The following is a 21,320-nucleotide window of genomic DNA, read 5'->3' as shown; positions in this document are numbered from 1 at the left end:
GAGAGGAGCAGATGCATTGAGGAGCAATGAGGAACATGAACTGAAGTATCTGTACATGGACATATTCCTGTTGGAAGCCAACATGCTACGGTGCAAACTCATCTCATTACCAACACAGAAGAAAGAGTTCAGTCTCCCACTCCCTGCTGTACAGAAACCGACTGAAAACATCACCAAGGAACAGGTAACTCAAACATCAGTAAAGGAGCTCAGGAGGTGTTCAGAGTATGAGGTTTCCCTCTGTCTCTTTTTGTTACTGCTACACAGAATTAATTTTAAAGTATCTCCTTCCATGTTTGACGTTGGATTGCCTTTCCAGTGGGATCTGTTTCCATCCATGCTATCGTGGTTCAAGGCATGAGTGCCATGCAGTAGACACACTATAGAAATGTCAAAAGCCTACCTCAAAGCATTATTTCAGAATAGTCTTTTCTGAAAATGAGACAAAGTGTCATTTTGTAACAGTGGTGCTTGTGAATATTTATGGTAGATGATTTTTCATGTTAAACTATCAAACATCATTTTATTATTTCAATTATTAAAAAAACACAAAGCAGCAGCAGCATTTCAGAAAACCCAGAGAACTGAAAAACTCACCTTCAGAATTATAATGACAAAACATCTGAAAGACACTGACTTAAATTTGCTCCTTTTAAAGCTGAATTAATTTATCAATGAAATTTGTGCCCTTCTTATACAAAACCCACAAAATTGTAAGTAAAATGTTATTTGCATTCTAGAACGTATTTTACAGTAGTATCAAAAACTTCAGCTATGCCAGAGCTCATTTCTCCTTTCCTCAAAGTTTGTAGAACTCACCACTAAAGGGTACTTTGAAACTGTATTGTGCTAAGTACTTAGAATATAGTCAGATTTTTAAAATGTAAGTCCATTTCTGTAGATTTAAATGCAAGAACCCTTGTGCACTGTGTACAGAGACAGACCAGTGATTAGACTTACAACAAAAATGTGGCTGTGCACTCACAACACATACGGAAGTGATATACACACATACTCAGAGGAATGCATCACTCCTGCCAAAGTAAATCTGAACTAAAGTAAGAGTTCTGGGGAGTACCTTATGGTGATCATCACATGTCAGCATTGCAGCTAAAGAATCCCAAATTTGCAGACCTGTTCCGAGGCTTATTACAATCAGTAAGATCTTATTGTGCTTTACTGTAATAACAGCTACTCAGAGAAAAAACAAAAAAGCATCCTTCACTTACATCACTTCTGCAAATGTGTGCTCTCTGGGAGTAACACAGTAAACCTAATTGGCAGGCCAGCACCCACAAAATAACTCAGTTTTGGAGTAACAAATGCATACCACAGTCTACATGCCTTTCAGCAGAATAAATTCAATTGGTCATCTACAACAAAGTCTTACTGAGAATTAAATGTAAGAATTTTTACTAACAGTCTGCAAGTGCTTACAATGCATACCCTGAGCTAAAATTTGTCACCGCTTCCAGAGTAATTTTTCAAAGAAATTATTCATTACATAGGAATGTCTGGCTTTTTAACATGTGTGTTCTATCAAAATTTACTTTTAAACTATAGTCCTATATATTTATAAAAATGCATCTAGAGGGCATCTATGAAAGTAAAGTTGTGAATACAGATTTAATAAATAGTCCTTCTCAGCACATCTATTTGTGCCTTGCAGCATGCTAACATCCAGTTTGTAAGTGGAGTTTTATTGCTAAACAATTATTGCAACAGCCTTGCAAGTGACTTACTTTAGCATAAAAATTACTCTGTTGCTTACTCCCCATTCTACATTTAAGTGGAAACCACAGAAAAATACTGCCTTTTATATTATGGAGTTTTCATATAGAAAGAAACACAACGCCTCTTTTTTTTCCTCTTTGTTAGTATTATTTAATCATGAGAGAAAAAATTGGAAAGATATCTGAAAATTTCTGCTGCAGTCACATGCAGTCTCCACATTGCTAGAAACTCCAAATAAATATTTTTAGAACACACTTTGGACTCCTGTTGCAAAACGCACAGTATGACTTAAGGCTCACCATATGCAGCACAATACATCTGTTCCTTCCACTCAGAATTCCATATTATTTAGCATACAACACAATGTATGAGAGTAATCTTCAACAATGCAGTTTTTCAGTACTATGATTTCATACGTAATAGGGGAAAAACCTATAAACTTAAGAAATAATCTTAAGATATTAAAACAATCAACTCTTACAACAAAAATTCAGAGCAATCTTGAATTCACTCTAACTGCATAGCTGCTTGATATGCCACAATCATTGAGTACAAAGCTCCTCCAGTTGTATTGCAGGTGCCACAATGTCAAAATATTATGCAAATATTTAAGTGACTCAAAAGAGAGAGCAGTAGAAGAGATGGTGCAGCTAAGCAATGAGCAGCAGAAGATAAAAGGCTGCTTTATGTAAGCCAGAACTTCTAACGCTACTTCTATGGTGCAACTGTGATTTTTGTTATTGTAAAATAATGATACACAAGGCTGTACCACACATGCAGATGAAAACCTCAGAATGTTAAGACATGCTGCATATCATATAGACATTTGTTACTTTTCATACACAACAGAAAAATAGCAGTTTTATGCAGACTGCATTGATCAAATCTTTACTTAGAACCATTACTGCTCAGTAATAAAAAACCAAACACAAACCAATTGTAATGACTAGAAGCCCCTTTCCACGTGTACACCTTCCACCATAGCAATGCTGCATGCATTTCAGCCTGAAAGACTTGGACAGACTCCTAATATTAGCACTTATGTCTACCCCAACCAGCAGCACTAATCAGTAAAAAAACCGCAGCAAAAATAGTGCCCTTGTACTCCTGGAAAGCCCATTTTGCATCCTACTAAGAAGAACTTTGGTACTCTCCAGGAACTGAGAAACAAAATGAACTTCAACTTTTCAATACCTGAACTGTCGAAAAGATACACAAAGGCCTAATCATTCAAAGCATGGCACTACTTTGTCACATGCCAATTTTGAAGAGCCAGACACATCTTCAATACAGTTAGCTACCTGGCATGTCTCCAAGAAAGAAAGAAGTTACTGACGACATTTAGGCTTGAAAAAAGGTATGCAGTATGAACAAGAATACAATGCGATGTAAGTTGACTCTTTGCTTTTGATAATACAGAAGAGATGAGTAAAGACTAGAAATACTTTTTTTAAATTTTAAGATGAAGTACTTCTCCACAGATGGAAAAACAGTTAATGAGTATATAAAACAGTGATGGTTAGAAAGTCATAACCCCCTTGCCTCTGGCAGAAGACCAATTCCTCTTCTACGTAGATGCTTTTGCAGTTTCAGACACATATATGAGACCAATACATTTATTCGTCTTTGGTAAGGAGTCACAGTAAAAATGAAAATTCAGATTTTGCAAACATCATGGGATATCAACTATAAGAAACAGGAAAAAATAAATACCCACCTAGCTTTGCCTCAGAAGTGTCCATCTCCCATTTGCTTTTCGGAATGTAACCCTAAATCATACACAGAAAGAAGCTCGGAGGATTAGAGAGAGACACACATGCATATCACTTTTGAACTGGAAACAGCATTATAACGGGAGCTTAAGGTATTTCTTTTTTTAAGGCACAATTCTTGTTATCAGATGAAGGAAACAAATTACTCAGTATATTCAGAACTTCTGCATCCACTTCCCATTCAGTGATTTTAGCAGCCCTTGCAAATCACAAGATTGCTGCCCTCTGCAAACACAGAGCTCCATAAGTCAGACAGCAATGGTGCTGCTTGCACAGTTACTATATTATTTTTCCCAGTTGGCAAAGTTATTGCAACACAGCTTATCAGGCATGAAGAATATTCAGAGCTTTACAAGTACAAATGAAAAATTTACCATAGTCAAACTTTTACGAATATATTCCCAGATTTCCTATACACAAGCTTCACTTAATAATCCTTTCAAAGGGACACACAAAATTCTAGCATCTCCACACATCCTGTTAGTCCACAACTAAACAAAATTCTTCTTTTAGTTTAAATGAGAGTATCTGCTGAATCACTAAAATTTAACTATTATTTTTCATTGAAAAATAACCCTCTTAGGTCAATGATTCTTTAAAAATACTTTTTTCTACAAACAATGTCATCATACGTTTTACATGTAAAGACCTTTAACCAGCATAATGATACTAAATTTGGAAAAAAAAGGTTTTTATTTTACCTATATTCTCGCTATCTTTAATTTCATGCTCTTGGACAGGTAAATCCTTAATTATCAACCCCTTATAACTCAGTTCAACTATTCAGATTTGGAATGAAACTTCTTATGCTTCTCTGCAATGACACAAAAAAGCTCAATGCAGTGAAATGGAACCCGTGTGAGAATTTTATTATTTTTAAGAATGATTTTTAATAGAGAGGGAATATCTATATGATTTCAACAAGAAAACAATCCACATATCAGATTTATTACACTAACTTCTTTCCTGCTCTGTTTATAGGTTGCCTTCACAGAGGTAAACTTATACCTGTATTTATTAATGCTAAGGGTTACTAAATCAGTATGTACTATGCAAGAGCTACACTACTTTTGATTATGGTCAGCATTGCTCCTCCAAAATCCTTGAGAGACTTTCCTGCCAAGCATGTATCAATGAACTGAAGTTGTCAGATCTCTATAACTTATTGGTTTTAACCAAGTCCGTAATAAATATAATCTGAGACAGTGCTGCAATATTTCCTTGTAACAAATAAACTTCATATATATTTATACTGTCAAACCAAGTTGCACACAGAATTTGCTCAGAAAGCTTACACCACAGCTGGAAACCTGCATTGAACAAAGTAATGTGTGATACACTGTTGAGAACACTAAGTTAAATGCATCAGTAACTCATACCATCAAGCATAGAAAAGCAAGAATTGTCTGACTGCTACAAACAACCCTATAGGACCTGATAAGAGCAACAAAAGAGTGACTTTGATGGTGTGAAATGGCCTGTTGCATGCTGAATCTGTACAATATCCAGATCACCAGATAGGATAAGAAAAGATTCAGACTTCACCCTTGGATAGAAGACAGTAGGATATTTGAAGGACATCTGCCAGACAGCAGGAGCGTCAGACCTCTCTTTTCCCACAGGATTAAATGCAGTAAAATTAATTGAAGAATCCTTACCAACTGCTCTCAAAAAGGCAACTGAGACCACATACAGCATCACTGTTTCATCTTCCTGTCTGACATACGCCTCTCTGAGATTAGCCATGTGACTGGAGATTACATACAGCAGATAATTCTTTGCTATTTTTCACCTCTTGGTGAATCTGAGTAAAAAACGCTCTTCTATGTATATTACTTTTAGTTATTAATAATATGCATAGTTTTCACCACCAAGCTTTCTCACCTCATAAAATTCTATTGTTATATGCACTGTACATTAGGACACTCCCCAGAGCCCATAAACGCACACATACACACACACACATTTATGCACAGATGTCTCAAAACCTATTGACAACTTTCCCTTCTAGATATAGCTCATTTCCAAGAAACGAGACTGGCAGCCATATTCTTGTTAACATGGATGCATCTTTGAAATGTTCTAGCCACACCTTATACAGTCTAATACTCTGTGCCATAGAATAATTTTGTAAAGAGAATAAATGAGTCATGTTGCAAAAAAAGAGATGTTTATTAAAATTCACCCTTCCTAAGCTTTTTCTTTTAATTATTCTGTATTTCAACTGCTTTCTAAACTGCCATTCCTGAGAAAAAGTAAATTTCCATCAAGAAAAAAGGACTTTTTTTGTCTTTGGATGTTCTCAATTACTTCCTGTTTATTGTAGTTTAACTGCTTGGTTGTGGGAACCAGGGTTTGACACATTCATCTCATCAAGCACTGACCAGCTGCAGCTCCAACACATATGAAGAAGTTACATTAGGAAGCCTTTCACAGCTTTTTAAATACATACCTAAAAATGCCAGCCCTCAGGGCAATTCTCTAACCTTCATTTATTCAAGATACCTAATCCCTCATCTTGGCAATACCTACTGACAAAGTCAGTGATCCCTGGGAGAGAAAGCATTCTTCTTCATAACTGTTGTCATATACTGTGACAGTTGAGGTCTTTAGACGTGTGAAAGGAAGTAAGCTAAATTAATCTTTGCCCATTCTTCCCAACCCTCTACTTATCTAATTCTTAGATAATCTAGAAGACAGTGCTACAGTGCTACAGACATTTATAGATGTCTGTAAGAAGCATGTTGCCATGCTCCATCGATAATCCTGTTTGTGGTATATCCTCACAGATTCTCAAAAATAATTATTAGGAATTATATAGTTTAACAATACAGTTCTCCCAGCAATGTTTAAGGAAAAAATTACTAAAAGTGTGTGCACTAGAACTGCATTGCTAAGAATGGCAATGGGTTGGCATTTATAAGACTGAGAGTCTCCCTCAGACACATTAACAAACATTTTATTAGAAATGGCTGATGTGTCTCCTACCAGTTCACTCTCTTCTTCCTCTGCTGTATCCTTCTTGGCTTCTTCTTTCTGGTCTTCAATATTTGCATCAAAATCCTCCATCTCCACCTGTTTCAAAGCACAAGCACACTTAGAAATCACTGCTTGACTTTCAAGTATTACCCTTTCAGCACAGCAGAACAAGTTCAAATAGAAGAGGAAAAAAAGACTTTGTCTTGGAAAGCATGATAATCTAAAATAGATGAATAGTGGCTCCACTTTTGCTTCACTCAAACACAGGTCCCCTTCTAACTACAGAGACAAATTGAGTGTGAAAGTAGCAATTGTTCATTCTCTGCCTTCACATGCATTCTTAGAGTTACCAGTACCTGTACCAGTAGGATGCTTCTCTTGCTTCTCACACAATCAAATTTGAAAACTGGAAATCTCAAAACAAGATCTCAGACTTGCCATTTACACATCACTTGGATGGTGCTCTCTGCACAGAACCTATCATCACTTTAACTTTCATAAATTTAAGTATCAAAGTGAAGAATTATAACCAGGCATTAACATAACAAAGAAAACAGATGCTTTAAGAGATGTGTAACTCCACTGATCTAACCGAATACTTCCTGGGGCCCACAACTCTAATGGGGATTCATGTGTATATGTGGAATACCTAAAACTCTAAGTACATACATTCTTCATATCATTAGCAAAACCTTGATACACAGAGAGTAAATCCCATATATCTGCCTTTGAGAGTTTACTTAAGAGCTAAGACTTCTGTTGTTCTCTTCAAGATTATTAATTTCCATTACAAAGAATTTGGAGATTCAAAAATAACCTGTTGATCTCATGACAGTCAGTAAAAAGTATACACTCTTTATACTTCAACAGTTCTCCAGTTTCTATGTCCATGGCAAGACCTGTTCTGATAACAACATGCAGCTATGGCAGACTAGTAACAACAGTATGATTAGCATAGTAACTTCTTCCTAGAGTGCCTGAAACATGTGCCAAAGAAGAATGCAGCAATACAGAAAGCTGCCACACCAAAGATGCAGGTCACAGTGAACTGCAAATGGATTAAAAACAGCATAGTTCTACAGCTACTACAATATTCTGCTATTCTACAATCTTCTGCATGTTTTTTATGTTAACTCATTTTCTGTAACAGGTCTGAACTTCTCAAAGCAAGGACCAAGAGGAATTTGAATTTGTTTATTTACTTATTCAAACTCCTCCCCTCAAATGATGATTTAACTAATTGAGTAACCTGAAAAAATGCTGAGTTTCACCTGAGAGAGCAAAGATCCTCTGTAATTTTAACTCAACAGCTACTAAAGAGCGAAGTGGCTTCAACTCTCATTCAAAAATGTGTCTGATTTCTATCACCCAGAAAGGTGATAGAAAGTAACAAGTACCTTCATGTTTGGGTAGATGGTAAGAATAATGGAACACACTTGTCTGACAGCAATTCTGGCTTTCTACAGCGGCAAGTGTAATTAACTTGTCCTCTGCTTTGTATTTTCATTATAGTCACATGTACATAATTTGTAATTTTAGCAAGCACAGCTTCTCACCTCTTCGATAGCAGCATCCTGCAACAGAGAACGAATGTCCAGGCGCATCATGTGACGTGGTGCTGCCTCCCAGTGCTCAGACATCTAAATAAAAACAAGCAAAAAATACCTCTCTCTAAAAAATGTAACAGATTCCATGGAAAACAGGATTTCCAATAACAAATAAGATACATCTGTACTTAAGAAAAGTAATTTTACTCAATCTCATGAAATAACTACTAACTCTTCTTAGAGGAAAAGTGTAAGCATCATGTAGTCTAAAGGAGGTCAACTGTTTACCAACAATAGCAAGCCTGAAAGTACAATGAAAACTTCCATTAATCCCATAACTCTAGATGTATACAGTTACCCTGCTTATGTCCTTTAGTTTGCGTCCATGAATATTCCTCTTGGAACACGTCTGGTTATCTGCACTCATTTCAGCTAAGTACACCTAGAAAGAGAAAGAAAATATTAGACACTGTAAATAGATTTTTAGAGCGCTTTTTCTACCTGGTGATACACTCTCTAGCTGCATATTCTAAGAAAGGTAAATTTATAACTGCAGACCACAGCATTTTCCTGTATGTTGGATGGACTTTGCATTCAAAAATTTAGAAATACCAGTATATGGATGTTAGCAAGTTCAAATGTTTTTAGGCTCAATTACCTCAAAACCTTTTGTTTTTGCAGCACTCCAAAACTGTTCAAAATGTCGCACTTTATCATTGATAGCATCAAGGATAATAAAGGGGAAAAAGCCATCATCCAATGTCTTTTTAAAAGTTTTAAACATGCTCGTCCGATAGGTCTCTTCCATATCAGCTTCATATTCATACTCCATCACCTTTATAAAGGACAAAAGTATTAAAGAAAGAAGACACTTATTCCATTTCTAATAATTCAACTGCTGAGTGTCATGACCACAAAGTACATTGGTATGAGAAAAACATCTTCTAGGTCAACTTTTGAGAATTATCCCATTCTGCCCTTAAGTTATATTGACTTGTTTTAAAAACCAGCCCACAGACCTCTGCACTATTCCAAAGCTACAGACTCAAATTCTGTTTGCTGCTGTGTTGTTCCAGAATGCCTCATTCCTTTGTCAAGATACAGAACTAAATTAAAAGTACCTTCTTTTTCACTTTTTTTCCTGTATCTGGGTCTCTCTCTTCTTTTTCCACTTCAGTGATAAAATAGTCATCCAGGCTAAGCACTCTTGGTGCAGGCCCTCCACACTCTACTTCCTTATCCTGAGAGGAAATGACAAAGAAAACACATATTCTTGCTTTAAAATTTCCATTCCACTACAGAGGATCTCCAAAACATTTTTTGCAAACAGCAGTTTCCTGCTTTATATTCAGAACAAGAAAAAAACAGTACTACCTATTCTTGCTAAGAGTGGAGGGGAGTCACATGCTATATGAAGACATGGAACATGAAATAACATGGTGAAATTCTAGACAAACAGAAAGGAAACAGCAGAGGAAGTGCAGGCAGAAGACAAGCAGCACTACATGGTGAGCAGTTGTTTACATACCCTGATGAGTTTTGCTACATGTGTCTTTCCACTGCCAGGCAACCCTCTCATTATGATTACAATCTGAAACAAAGATCAGGTAAGAAGGTAAGACATTGGACTACATTTAAGAGAATCTCTTTTGCAAGAATTTCTTCTGGAAGACTATATGCTCTGGGCTTGCACAATTGCGTATCATTGAAAAAAGCCTCACTGCCTGTATTTTCCAATCTAGACTGTGAGGAATGGTAGCAGTTCCACGGAGTAAGATGGACATGATGTTAACCATCTCAGCAGTTCATACTACATGAGATGCTGTAGATCTGGTTCAGGTAAAACTGGCTGAGTGAAACTTGTCTAAAGGGTTTAAAGCCTGAATCTTGTTTCTTATTTTGTATGGTACACTGCCAAATCTCTAACTCTGTGTAAAGCCAAGTCTTTCCTCTGATACATCAAAAACCCAAGGGAATGTCTCAGAAGACTCTAAAGTACATTCACATTACCCACTAATAGGAATTTCATCTCAGCATTCCCATGAAGTTTAAATCTTCTGGACTCACAACAGCTATGCTACAACACTCTAGATATTTGTAAAGGGATCAAGAGAATTTCCTCAAACGTAGGCCTGTTCCCAACACATTGCACTCATAAGCATTTTATCTGAATACAGATCTTGAAGAAGCTGATTGCTGCTTTTAGAATGCATACTCACCCTCTCTGGCCTGCTATCCCGTCCTGGTGGCTTCAAAATATCATCTACATTTTTAGATTCTGGCTTCCTTTCCACACGTGGAGCAGGTGGTGGCTGACGGGGTATTGATGGGGCAGAAATAGGAATCCTTTCCTCAGGGAAATTTCTACGATCACCTTCAAATTCCAGTGTTTGGACAGAAGAATTGTCTTAGTTCAGTAAAATAAAAAAATTAAGATGTTCATACTCAGATGAGTTGATTTAAACAGACCATTATTTTAGGATAAATTAACAGATTTGTCCCCATAATAATTCAAGTTTCTAATCACAGAATCATCACAGTTGGAAAAGACCTCTAAGATCACTGTGTCCAACTGTTAGAATCCCTCCCAACCAAAAAATATTTATATATATCGTTATCTGTATGACCCATTGAAGCATGTCCCAAAGTGTCTCATCTACAGTTTTTTAAGGCCTCCAGGGATGAAGACTCTACCACCTCCCTGAGCAGCCTATGAGCATTCCAATGCCTAACTACTCTCTCAGTAAAGAAACTTCCTCAAATCTAGTCTAAACCTCCCTTGTGCAACTTTAGGCCATTTCCTCTAGTCCTAGTTCACTTGAGAGAAGAGGCCAGCACTCACCTCTGTAAAACCTCCTTTCAGGTAGTTGTAGACAGTGCTAAGGTCTGCTCTCAGCCTCCTTTTCTCCAAACTAAACACTCCCAGTTCTCTCTGTCTCTTTTTAAAGGGCTTGTATTCCAGACCCTTCACCAGCTTGGTTGCCCTTCTCTGAACTCACTCCAGCAGCTCAGTGTCTTTCTTGTAGTGAGGGGCCCAGAACTGAACACAGTACTTGAGCTGTGGCCTCACCAGTGCCAAGTACAGGAGCACAATCACTTCCCTAGTCCTGCTGGCCACACTATTCCTGATACAAGCCAGGATGCTGCTGGCCTTAGCCACTTGGGCACACTGCTGGCTCATATTCAGCTCGGTATCAACCAACACCCCCAGATCCTTTTCTGCCCGCCAGCTTTCCAGCCACTCCTCCCCAAGCCTGTAGGGCTTGCATGGGGTTGTTGTGACCAAAGTGCAGGACCCGGCACTTGGCCTTGTTAAGCCTCATTTTATTTACCTTGGCCCACTGGTCCAGCCTGTCCAGGTTCCTTTGCACAGTCTTCCTATACTCAAGCAGATCAACGCTCCCACCCAATTTGGTGTCATCTGCAAACTAACTAAGAAAGCCCTAAATCTCCTCATCTAGATCATTAATGAAGATATTGAACAGAACTGGCCTCAAAACTGAGACCTGGGGAACATCACTGGTGATCAATCACCAACTGCATTTAACTAAGTTGACTACAACTCTCTGGGCCCTGACATGTAGCCAGTAATCTTGAATCTTTTGCAACAAGAGACATTTTTTAGCAGAGCATATAATTGTTGCATTCTTGATCACTTCACCTCTGAGAAACCAAACGACATTACATCACCCAAATAATTTTTCCTGAATTATAAATTCTGAAAAAAGAAACACTGCAAATCAATCAATCTTCTCCCAGTAAACCTTCTTCTCTGAGAATTCATGTTTTTCACAATATTCTATCATGGCTTCAAGATTTAGAAACTGTACCTCCAAACATGGAAGGCCCATGTTCATATGCTGGACGATCTGTCTTCCGTTCATATGGTGGCCTATCAAAACCACCCCTCCTGGAGTTGGGATGGTCTTTCTTGTCACGGTAAGACTGAGTCCTTGAAGGTGTAGTAGGAAGAACCCTGCCAAAAGAGTATTTTGCGTATTTCTACAATCTTTCCTATGGATTCCAAAGAGAAATTAACATGTATCTCGCAAGCAAAATGGACAGTCTTTTCCCCAAAACAGCCTGAATTTTACTGATTTCAATAGTGTTCTAAAATCACATACCTATCATCTCTGGAATGCCGCTCTTTCTCAAATCTCTCTCTTTCATACTCCACAGAACCACGGTCTCTGTGCAATTCCCGTTCTCTTTTGAAATCCCGATGATCTGTGTTGGAATTACCTTGACGGTCAAAATAAGGCTCACGATCTCTTTCTCTGTTGTAACGACCAGGATGGTCTGAAAGGAGAAACCCATGGAAACCCAAACTACTAAAACATACTTTGTTTTTTTTTTAATTACTATTTTTGAAGGAAAAGCAACAAACAAGAGCGCAAAAAAAGTATATAGAAATACACGATGTGAGGGATAGGATAAATGTAATCAGCCACCAAATCTCTTTTCCAAACTATAATGGATAACCATACCATAAAATCCTAATGAAGCTACAAAACTGAATTTTTAAGTGTCTAGGTTATTGTCTACATTACTCCTCTTGACAATATGGACTCTTATCCTTATATCCCTCTGAATAAAATCAAGTGGTTTTATCTTAAACAGGATTTAGTTTGAAATACACTTTTAGTGCCTTACAACTTTTCTTAAGCACAAACTAGCTGTATGAGAGCTAGCCAAGTGCTCCCTACCTTTTTGAAATGTTTGCCTCTCTGGTAAAGGTTCCGGACGCAGGGTTACCCTCTCCCCGTATGGAATCTGTTCCACTTTACTGGTAGTAATATCTGGTTAAAAATAATAAAAAAATAATCAAGGTCTTAAAATACCCTTCTCCCATTTCCTTTCCTCTGTCATGAAAAGCAATCAGTTCAATGGCATTAAAAGTGACTGGATTAACTTAGCAAAATTCATTTTAGTAGAAAAAGAGCTTTGTATAAATTCATGCCATGGTTTTGAAAGTTTGAAAGGCATTTTTGTGTGTAAGTATGTGTACCACTATCTTAAAAACGGGACTTCTGCTTTTTCAGATGAGCTCAGGTAGAACAGAAGATTATAAACATTAAAATTCTCTGAAAGTTTAAGTCAGTCATTGAACTACTGAACTGTCAAGAATATTAACTAACATGCCCAACTTACATTCCTTACAGTGACAACTTTTATAATAGCTATCTGTAAAAATCTACTTAATGTAATCAATATGGCTTCAGTTCATGTTATGGCACCTTAGAGAGAGAAAAACACTCTTTAAAAAACAATGCACAAATAAAGAACTTGTTTGACATTATTTAACTCCTGTTAAAAACTAAGAATGAAGGAAATCAACTCTGTGAAAAAAATAGCATTGAATTTTAGCTTTAAGAAACTCCCTACTAGCAATCAGAGCCTTCCACTGTTTATGTGTTAAATTCCTGTGTTTAGGGCACATGCCCTTCAAAACTAAAACTCTGTATTCCTCCCTGTTTTGGGTGTACCATTAAACAGTATATAAATAATGCACACACCAAGTACATTCTGCTTTAAAAAAAATCTTACTTAAGAGCTGTAACAATACAACGTACTTTTTAGTAGCTTTATTTCTATACTCAGCTAAAAAGGAATTAAGGGAAAGTATCGATATCCACCTAAATAAAACACATTGATGTGACCACATCAGTTGGTGCTATTAGAAGCAAATGTGGCTACACCATTTAGTTCTCATGAAATAGATCATTACCACAGCATTGAAGGAAACATTAAACTCAAGGTTGGAGGTTACAGACTCCTTAAAACTATGCTACTTATCAACAGATCCCAATTTACCCAGCCTGCAGGTCAACTGCAGAACTCCTACAGAATGCTTTGTGGGGCACACTCCTTTAGAAAACAGCTAGCAGGACTAATCAGCTCACAGTTACAGATCAAATAAATACACTGTAATACCCACCTCGCCCGTGGCCATAATCCACAGTTTGCTGAATTACAGGTGCTTTAGGAACTGGTGGAATAACTGGAGGAAGGGACACTGGTACAGCTGACGGGACAGAGGTGTGAACAGCAGGTACTTTCACAGGCGAGGAGATGGGTGGAGGCATCATTGACTCCTGTTTACACAACTCGTACTCCATATTTACTCCTTTATCATTTGTGTCCCAGAGACCGTGGAAGGAATCCTCATCCCAGCGTTCCTGTTCCACAGCAGAAGGTGATGGTTTTAAAGACTGACCATGACTTGGGGTTGTAGTTGCAGTAGAAACTGGAGCATGTGGCCTTGTCATAGGTGTAGCAGGCCTTGTCAGTGGGGCACTTGGTCTTGTCACAGGGGTGGGCTGTCTGAACAACACGGGAGGCTTTATAATAACAGCAGGAGAAGGTTTAATAGCTTGTGCTTCTACTGGTGCCTCTGAAGATAGCTGAGAAGAGACCTAGATGCAGAAAGCACTTTTAATGTAGATCTGTAAACTAACCTTCTCTCTCATCCTCTTTAAGTCAGTAAGCACAATGCCAACTGGTAATCAGTCATAAGCATTTTCTGGTACCTCCATTAAGGCAGGAGGATAATATTTCAAGAAATGGAGATCTGAATTATTTTGGTGTTTCCTCACTATGTGAGGGCTTAAATAGTGTTTATTTTTTTCTTTCAAAATAACCTTACCAATTTTAGCTCCAGTAGGCCTATCTCAGTTCAAAAGTGTCTATGCTTTTATGCCCAAAGACTCCTGCTGTCTGCAAAGAATTCTGGTGTCTGTGAGGAGGCTGAAAAAGTCTGAAAGTAGGTCAGCTTGGTGAAGCACAAAAGGATTGGAAAGGCCAGCTTCTTTATGGAAGTCAATGGAAAAATCCCCAAAGAGCAAAATTACCTGGGAACCCCTTAATGAAATCAACATCAGATCAACATAAGAAATGGGGATGTCTTGCTCAGTGGGAAAAATCAACAGAATAGAACTTCTTCATTAACCCCCTTTCATTCCCATGGCCCTCCATGTGCTGTTTCACAATAATCTTTTCAGCATCACAGCAGATGCCAAATTACAAGCAGCCTTATCAGCAGAATGGCTGTAGATACAAAGGTATTTAAAACAGTTCAAAACACAGCAGAAGTCTGAAGGCAGGAATCCCAGGAAAGACAACAACTTGAATACCACTGAGGAGCTGGGGTTAAGCAGTCCGAGATACAAAGTATCACAGTTGAGTAAAGTCATTTCCTAAAGGCACAAACATATCTGCAGCCCTAGATAAAAAAATCTGTCCCACTGTTTTAATTTATAGACATTGTAACAAGATCAACTACTTCAGCCAGCCAAAAAGAAAACTTGGGAGTGCCTCATTCACTGCATAACAATTCTCTGGAGGGAAGGGCAAACAAAACTAGGTCTGGCTAGATGTCAGACCCAGAGGTCAGCATGGCTAAATTGATCTGCAATTAGACCCCAGTAACTCGGGGGCTAAGATATGATGAAGAATAAAGACAGTACATTAATCCAGGTATCTCCTCCAACACATATTTAACAAAAATTCTTTCTTTCTTCTGTCTGGGAAGGATTTATAAACCTGAGTTAGCACGACCAAGTTCAGTTGATTCCTGACTGGGTATGAATTATGAAAAAAAGAAATATAAGCATCTGAGAAGCAGAACCAACCAGGATAATAAGCAGCAGAGACATAACTCACAACACAAACCAACATGAAGGTCACAGAAGTACACAAATGTGAACTTCCATGCACTTGATGATATTCCAGAGGGCAAAGAGAATTCCTAATGAAGACAGAAAACAGACAGCAAATGCCCACTGTTTGTTGAAACATCTCAGTTTTTTGATGGACCAATCCTCAAATTTCTCTCTTGAAGCTCTTCAAAGAGGAGCGAGCTCTTAAAAGTACAAAAAGCAGAGTATGATCAGAATTAAAGACAGGATCAGAACCAGTTAGGCAGCAAACAGGAGGATCTTTTCATGAACCTTATGCTCCTATTTTGGAAGAACTCACCATTTCTCACACATCATCCCACAGCAGTCTAGGCTGTTGAGCCTTGTGCTCTACTATTTCCAGTGGGTCACACTCAAAACACAAAAAGGAGTAAAAAAGGCTCTGGAAAATCTAAAGAAACTGTAACATTGCTTTGCCTCAACATAAGATTGACAAAGTGGTAAGGTGTGCTGGGAAGGCATTCCACAGAGAAGTTTAACCATCAGAGTGCAGAACTAATCTGACATACACATGAAAAGTAATTGCTACCAGCATCTTATTAAGTAAGTGCAAGATGAATTTACCTGAAAGGCACCTGGCCTTGTGCTTGTGTTCTGTGATCTAGGAGAGTCTTGTGTGGAAATGTCAGGTTTAAACTCTTTCAACTTCTGTAGCTGTTCTTTTTGCTCTCTGCACATGAATCACAAGAAAGTGTTATCAGACTGTCGCCTAAATGAAAAATTAAAGAAATCAGTACTCACAGTCAAAACCACATAACACTAGCATTAAGGGCCAAGTCCAAAAAAGAAAAGGACACAGCAGGATTTACATAGCCAGTGCTATGATTCAGAAATCCCTGTTCCACATTCACTCAACCATGGAGGTATTCAACATATTAGCTGACTCCTTTTTTGATTACAGCTATTCTGTACAATATGCAGTTATGCTTTTGTGGTTGGCTAGAACGACTTCACTTTGGCAGTAAAGATCAAAGGTAGATTTTTGTTTCCGACAACACCTTCTGCAAAACAGAAGTCCAGAGATGTGGGCCTAAGTCCTCTCAGTGACTTGCTCTGCATAGCACTCTAGTAGGACTGAGGCCAACAAAAAGCTCAACAGAGACTCCAATCTAGAAACAAAGTAGTGAGGGTAGCTTCTGTTTTCTTATTTTATGTATCAAAATGCTACCTAGTCTGTGGAGCACAAACCAGGATTGGTAGTGAATAACAAGCACTAGACTACAAAGTTCGGTCTATTCAATACAATTTCCCTTCAGACGTTGTCTGCCTCTTTTAATCTGTTTTTGTATCACTAATAACTCTTGTTCATACTAATTGTGTGTATTAAAGTAGTGCCCAAAGAACAACTAAAAATGTTATTCCTCTGTATGAGGCACAACACAGGCCATCCTGACCAGCAACTCCTGTGCAAGGGGAACTTGGCTCACAGAAAGGGACCCGAAGCACTGCATTAGTACAAAGCATAAACTGAGCAATTACTAGCACTTTGTCTCCTTTACACCTGGCTTAGGAAAATACACCAGATGACAAATACATCATACAACGCAGAGTATGCTGTCTTATGCACAACAAAAGCAAAGCCAGATAGAGGCTTTACCTTTGGAAATAAAAGCAGTTATGCACCACACTAGTGGTATATCTCCTGGCTCAAAAAAAAAAAAAAAAAATTAAAAAATTACAATAAGCATACTCCTTAAAGTTGTTCTTGCTGTTCAGACTGAGGTTAGCTGCTTATAAGAACCTGAAGAGAAGTATCAGTGTAACTTATTTTTCAGATGTATTAAAAAAATTTTAAGAAATTGTATTAAGTTAAAAAAATCAGTATTGGTAGTGAGGTATTTATATGTCTCCCTTTTTACTGGCTTAGAAAAACATATATGTATCTACTTTCCTAAATAAAATGTTTTAGATTCTGTGTTTGAATTGTGGGCAGTGACTCCCAAACTACGGTCCCTAGATTAAGTCCACTAACATGCAGCTAGCCACATTAAACAGCAAAACATGTGCCTGGTAAACTAAGGTGATGAGAAAGGAAACACAATTGTTCCACTGCTGTTAGGCTGATCCTCAGAACTAAGATCAATAAAACTATTCACTGACAACACTGGATTTCAAATATGGGAGCATAGTAAAAAGAAAAAAAACACGTATGCTTTAATTAAAAAGAAAGCAGTATCTAAAACTTAAATAGGTCCTATTGTGTGAATTAAGAACCACATTAACGCATATCTTGATAGGTCAAGTATTAAAAAGCAATTAGCAACAAGCTCATTCGAGGGCAAAAAAAGACTGACTAGCTGATGTGGACAGATCTCTTCTCAGAAAGTAACAAAGAGGGAATGTCAGATTCATGGGGAAAAGAATAACCATCTATTTATGAAAAAAAGCCCACCCACAAAAGGTGTGATGGAAGTACTTCAAATAACTTGTTCCAGATGAGCTCCTACTAACACGCTGTGGAAACGAAACAATTACTGCATAAATCAAGGAATCAGTTAGGAAAGGAGCAGCATCTCCATGGAATGGGATTCTCACCCTAAGTGAGAACCAGGTAACTCACCGAAGCATTTTGAGCTCTTGGGCAGCCTTCAAAATTATCTCATGTTGTCTTTGGCTAAGGACCATCACTCCTCCCAAGGACTGGTCAGAGTCCAGATTTGAATCTGCTCCCAGCATATCAGAGGAATGTGAAGGTGGAGGAAGGGATGAATCTGAATGATCATCAAAAGACCGCATTCTGTCTCCATCATCGGGATACCACCTCTCTGACAACCGTTCCCTCTCCCAGTCAGTTCTTTCAGGCATGTAGTCTGGCTTCTCCTGCCATGTGTCGTATCTCTCTGGATACTCTCGAATCCTCAGTTCACCCCTGTCCCGGAGGTCTCTGTCATAATGATCTCTGTTCCTATCCTCCCTCCACCTATCCTCACGGTATCTGTCCAGAGGTGGAAGAGGTGGCAATGGTGGTAGAGGAGGGATATCGAGGTCACGATTCCCCATTTCTCTATCATCCATAGGTCTGACATCCCAGTCTCTATCCCACTCTCTGTCTACATCTTGATCATAAACATCTGAGGATCTTCCAGTCCTATCTAGATCTCTCTCTATCTCTCTCTCTCTTGGCCTTTTCCAGTCATCCCACCATGAATCTCGCCTGTCATGATCAGATGATAAAGGAGGTAGTGGAGGTAGGGGAGATAGTGGGGGCAATGAATGGTGAGATTGCAATCTGTCATCTCTGTCATACACATCTACAGAATCATCCTGATAATCAGAGTTGTGATCTCTCCAGTATCGCTCTCTTTCCCAGTCATCCAATTGCTCATGCTCCAAAGAAGGGTCATCTTGACTATTGAAAGGAAATTCCTCCTGCATTCTATCATCTTCCTGACCCCAAGAACCCCTAAGTGTCTCATCTCGATGGTATGGAGGCAATTTATCAGGGTCATCTCCTAGGTGAATGGGTTTATCTACATTGCCTGTTTCAGATCTTCCTGCTTCCCTTTCCCGGCTACCTGCCCTCCGAATGGGAGCCCTCTCCCGGCTACCTGCCCGCCTGACTGGACCCCTCTCCCGGCTACCCGCCCGCCTCATGGGGCCCCTCTCCCGGCTACCCGCCCGCCTGACAGGGACCCTCTCCCGGCTACCTGCCCGCCTCATGGGTTCCCTCTCCCGGCTACCTGCCCGCCTGACTGGGCCTCTCTCCCGACTACTGGCCCGTCCCCTGTCCCGACTGCCTGTCCGCCCAGCCAGCTCTCTGTCTCGGCCAGAGAATGCCCTCTCATGGCTATCAGGTCGTCCACCCATTCCCCGCTCTCGGCTGCCAGACCTTCCATCTGGCATCCTCTCCCTGCTGCCTGATCGCCTATCCGGCATCCTCTCCCTGCTGTCTGCTCTCCTGAACATCCCCCTGCCACGGATGGATGCCTGCCTAGCCTGCCCCCTGCCTCTGTATACATACCCTCTGCCACGGCCCTCATCCATTCTGCCCATTCCCCGGCCATGGCCATCATCCATCCTGCCCATTCCCCAGCCACCTTCCATCCTTCCCATCCCTCGGCCACCATCCATCCTTCCCATTCCCCTGCCACGGCCCATTCCCCAGCCACGGCCATCCCCCTGCCCTCTGCCACGGCCATCATTCAGTCTGCCCTGGCCCCTTCCTCTGCTTACTGGTCCCTTGCCTCTATCTTCGTGTATAAATGGCCCCTTCCCTCTGCTTTCTGGTCCAGATAGGCCCTGGGTGCTATCAGAGGCAATCAGCTGACCATCTGGTGAATCCAGATCCTGATTTCCTGTTACAGGGGTTACTGCACCCCCTGTTCTTCCAACACCTGACTGCAAAGCTACAGGGTTACTAGAAAGGGATGTTGAATTCTGGTTCTGAATAGGTGGCGTAGGTGCTTTGGACTCTTCTACTTGCTGGTTAGGATCATGTGAACTCCATGTCCACTTTTTAGGAGGGTCTGAACTAGTTTCTTTGACTTCAGGTTTGGGTGTTTCCTGTTGAGCGTTTGTCAGGTCCTCATTTGGCTCGACAGGACCTGCACTTTGTGCATCAGAAGCAGATTGTGTTCTGCTTACAGTCTGTTGATTGCCAGCTACATCTGTAAAAGGTTCTTTGTTTTCTGCCAGTAAGTCTGTCTGTGACTGCTGCTGCTGTTGCTGTCCCAGATGAGGCCTGGGCCCCCTCCACCGTGGACCACCAGGTCGGGAACCATGTCCGTGTGATGCATTTGTTGAAGTATAAAATTGTGCTGCAGGTCCTCGTGGGATAGTCCCCCATCTACTTGAAGACTGTCCATCTGTATTCTGTCGGTCAAAACGTGATCTGTATCCTTCTGAGCGCTGGGAGTCAAAACGAGGCCCTCTCTGTCTTGAGCCTTCAAATTTGTCATATCCTCTTCCTCGAGGTCCATCAAATCTATAAATGACATATTGGTAATTTTATTAAAATGAACATGTCAAATTAAAATTCTCTAAAAGAATTTCACCCCCATGTCCCTCAAAGTCAGTTCTAACTGCTGAATCCTAGTGTGCCTGAGGATCAGCCCCTACTGAAGCAGCACAGAAGGAACATGTTCTCCAACTCAATATTGTCCACTGAGAACCAGTTTAAGCCACTTGTAGATTATGTAGCCCTAAAAGGAAATTTGGCTTAATTATCTCAAGACTAAAACCTGACTGACAAAGAAAGCTGATAAAATCAATTGAAAAAACCTTTTAACCAATGCTTAATGGAAGTTCATCGCAATTAACAACTCTTGAACTCCTGTTTTGGCAGTTTACAATAAGTCTCCTTAACAGATGAATGTCACCTAGAAAAATCTTTCAATGCGGAACCTTCCAAGAAGTGCAAACTGTGACATTGCCCAGTTCCATGCAAGATAACATGACTAAAACAAATTTTAGAGCATATTAAATTAAATTCTTATTGCATTGCTCACTAAATTCCTTTTGAGAACACCTACAACTTCTATTGCTTGAATATGAGGCAATAGGTCAGGCAAACTGATTAAAACTAATTCTATCAATCATATCTAGTAAGGCTGATACAGTAAAAAAAACACCCTTTAAGAATATGCTCAAAT

At 39.4% G+C, this 21,320-nt stretch overlaps 1 protein-coding gene across 1 annotated transcript in view; it reads right to left on the bottom strand.

Annotated features, from left to right (window-relative positions):
* The window catches only part of YLPM1 (YLP motif containing 1), a 39,147-nt gene that overhangs the window by 5,629 nt on the left and 12,198 nt on the right, over positions 1–21,320 (bottom strand). The window contains exons 5-18 of the mRNA XM_030451886.1: positions 18,290–20,653; positions 16,294–16,399; positions 13,971–14,448; positions 12,739–12,831; positions 12,157–12,331; positions 11,863–12,008; positions 10,252–10,439; positions 9,561–9,623; positions 9,154–9,273; positions 8,691–8,867; positions 8,391–8,474; positions 8,042–8,125; positions 6,495–6,581; positions 3,452–3,503 (exon numbers count right to left, since the gene is read on the bottom strand). Coding sequence (XP_030307746.1) covers positions 3,452–3,503; positions 6,495–6,581; positions 8,042–8,125; positions 8,391–8,474; positions 8,691–8,867; positions 9,154–9,273; positions 9,561–9,623; positions 10,252–10,439; positions 11,863–12,008; positions 12,157–12,331; positions 12,739–12,831; positions 13,971–14,448; positions 16,294–16,399; positions 18,290–20,653 — 4,217 coding nt within the window. The remainder of the gene's footprint in view (positions 1–3,451; positions 3,504–6,494; positions 6,582–8,041; positions 8,126–8,390; positions 8,475–8,690; positions 8,868–9,153; positions 9,274–9,560; positions 9,624–10,251; positions 10,440–11,862; positions 12,009–12,156; positions 12,332–12,738; positions 12,832–13,970; positions 14,449–16,293; positions 16,400–18,289; positions 20,654–21,320) is intronic.

The sequence above is a fragment of the Calypte anna genome, chromosome 5A (genome assembly GCF_003957555.1).
Source record: "Calypte anna isolate BGI_N300 chromosome 5A, bCalAnn1_v1.p, whole genome shotgun sequence".
NCBI classification, from domain to species: Eukaryota; Metazoa; Chordata; class Aves; order Apodiformes; family Trochilidae; genus Calypte; species Calypte anna.
This window is presented reverse-complemented; position numbering and strand designations above follow the sequence as displayed.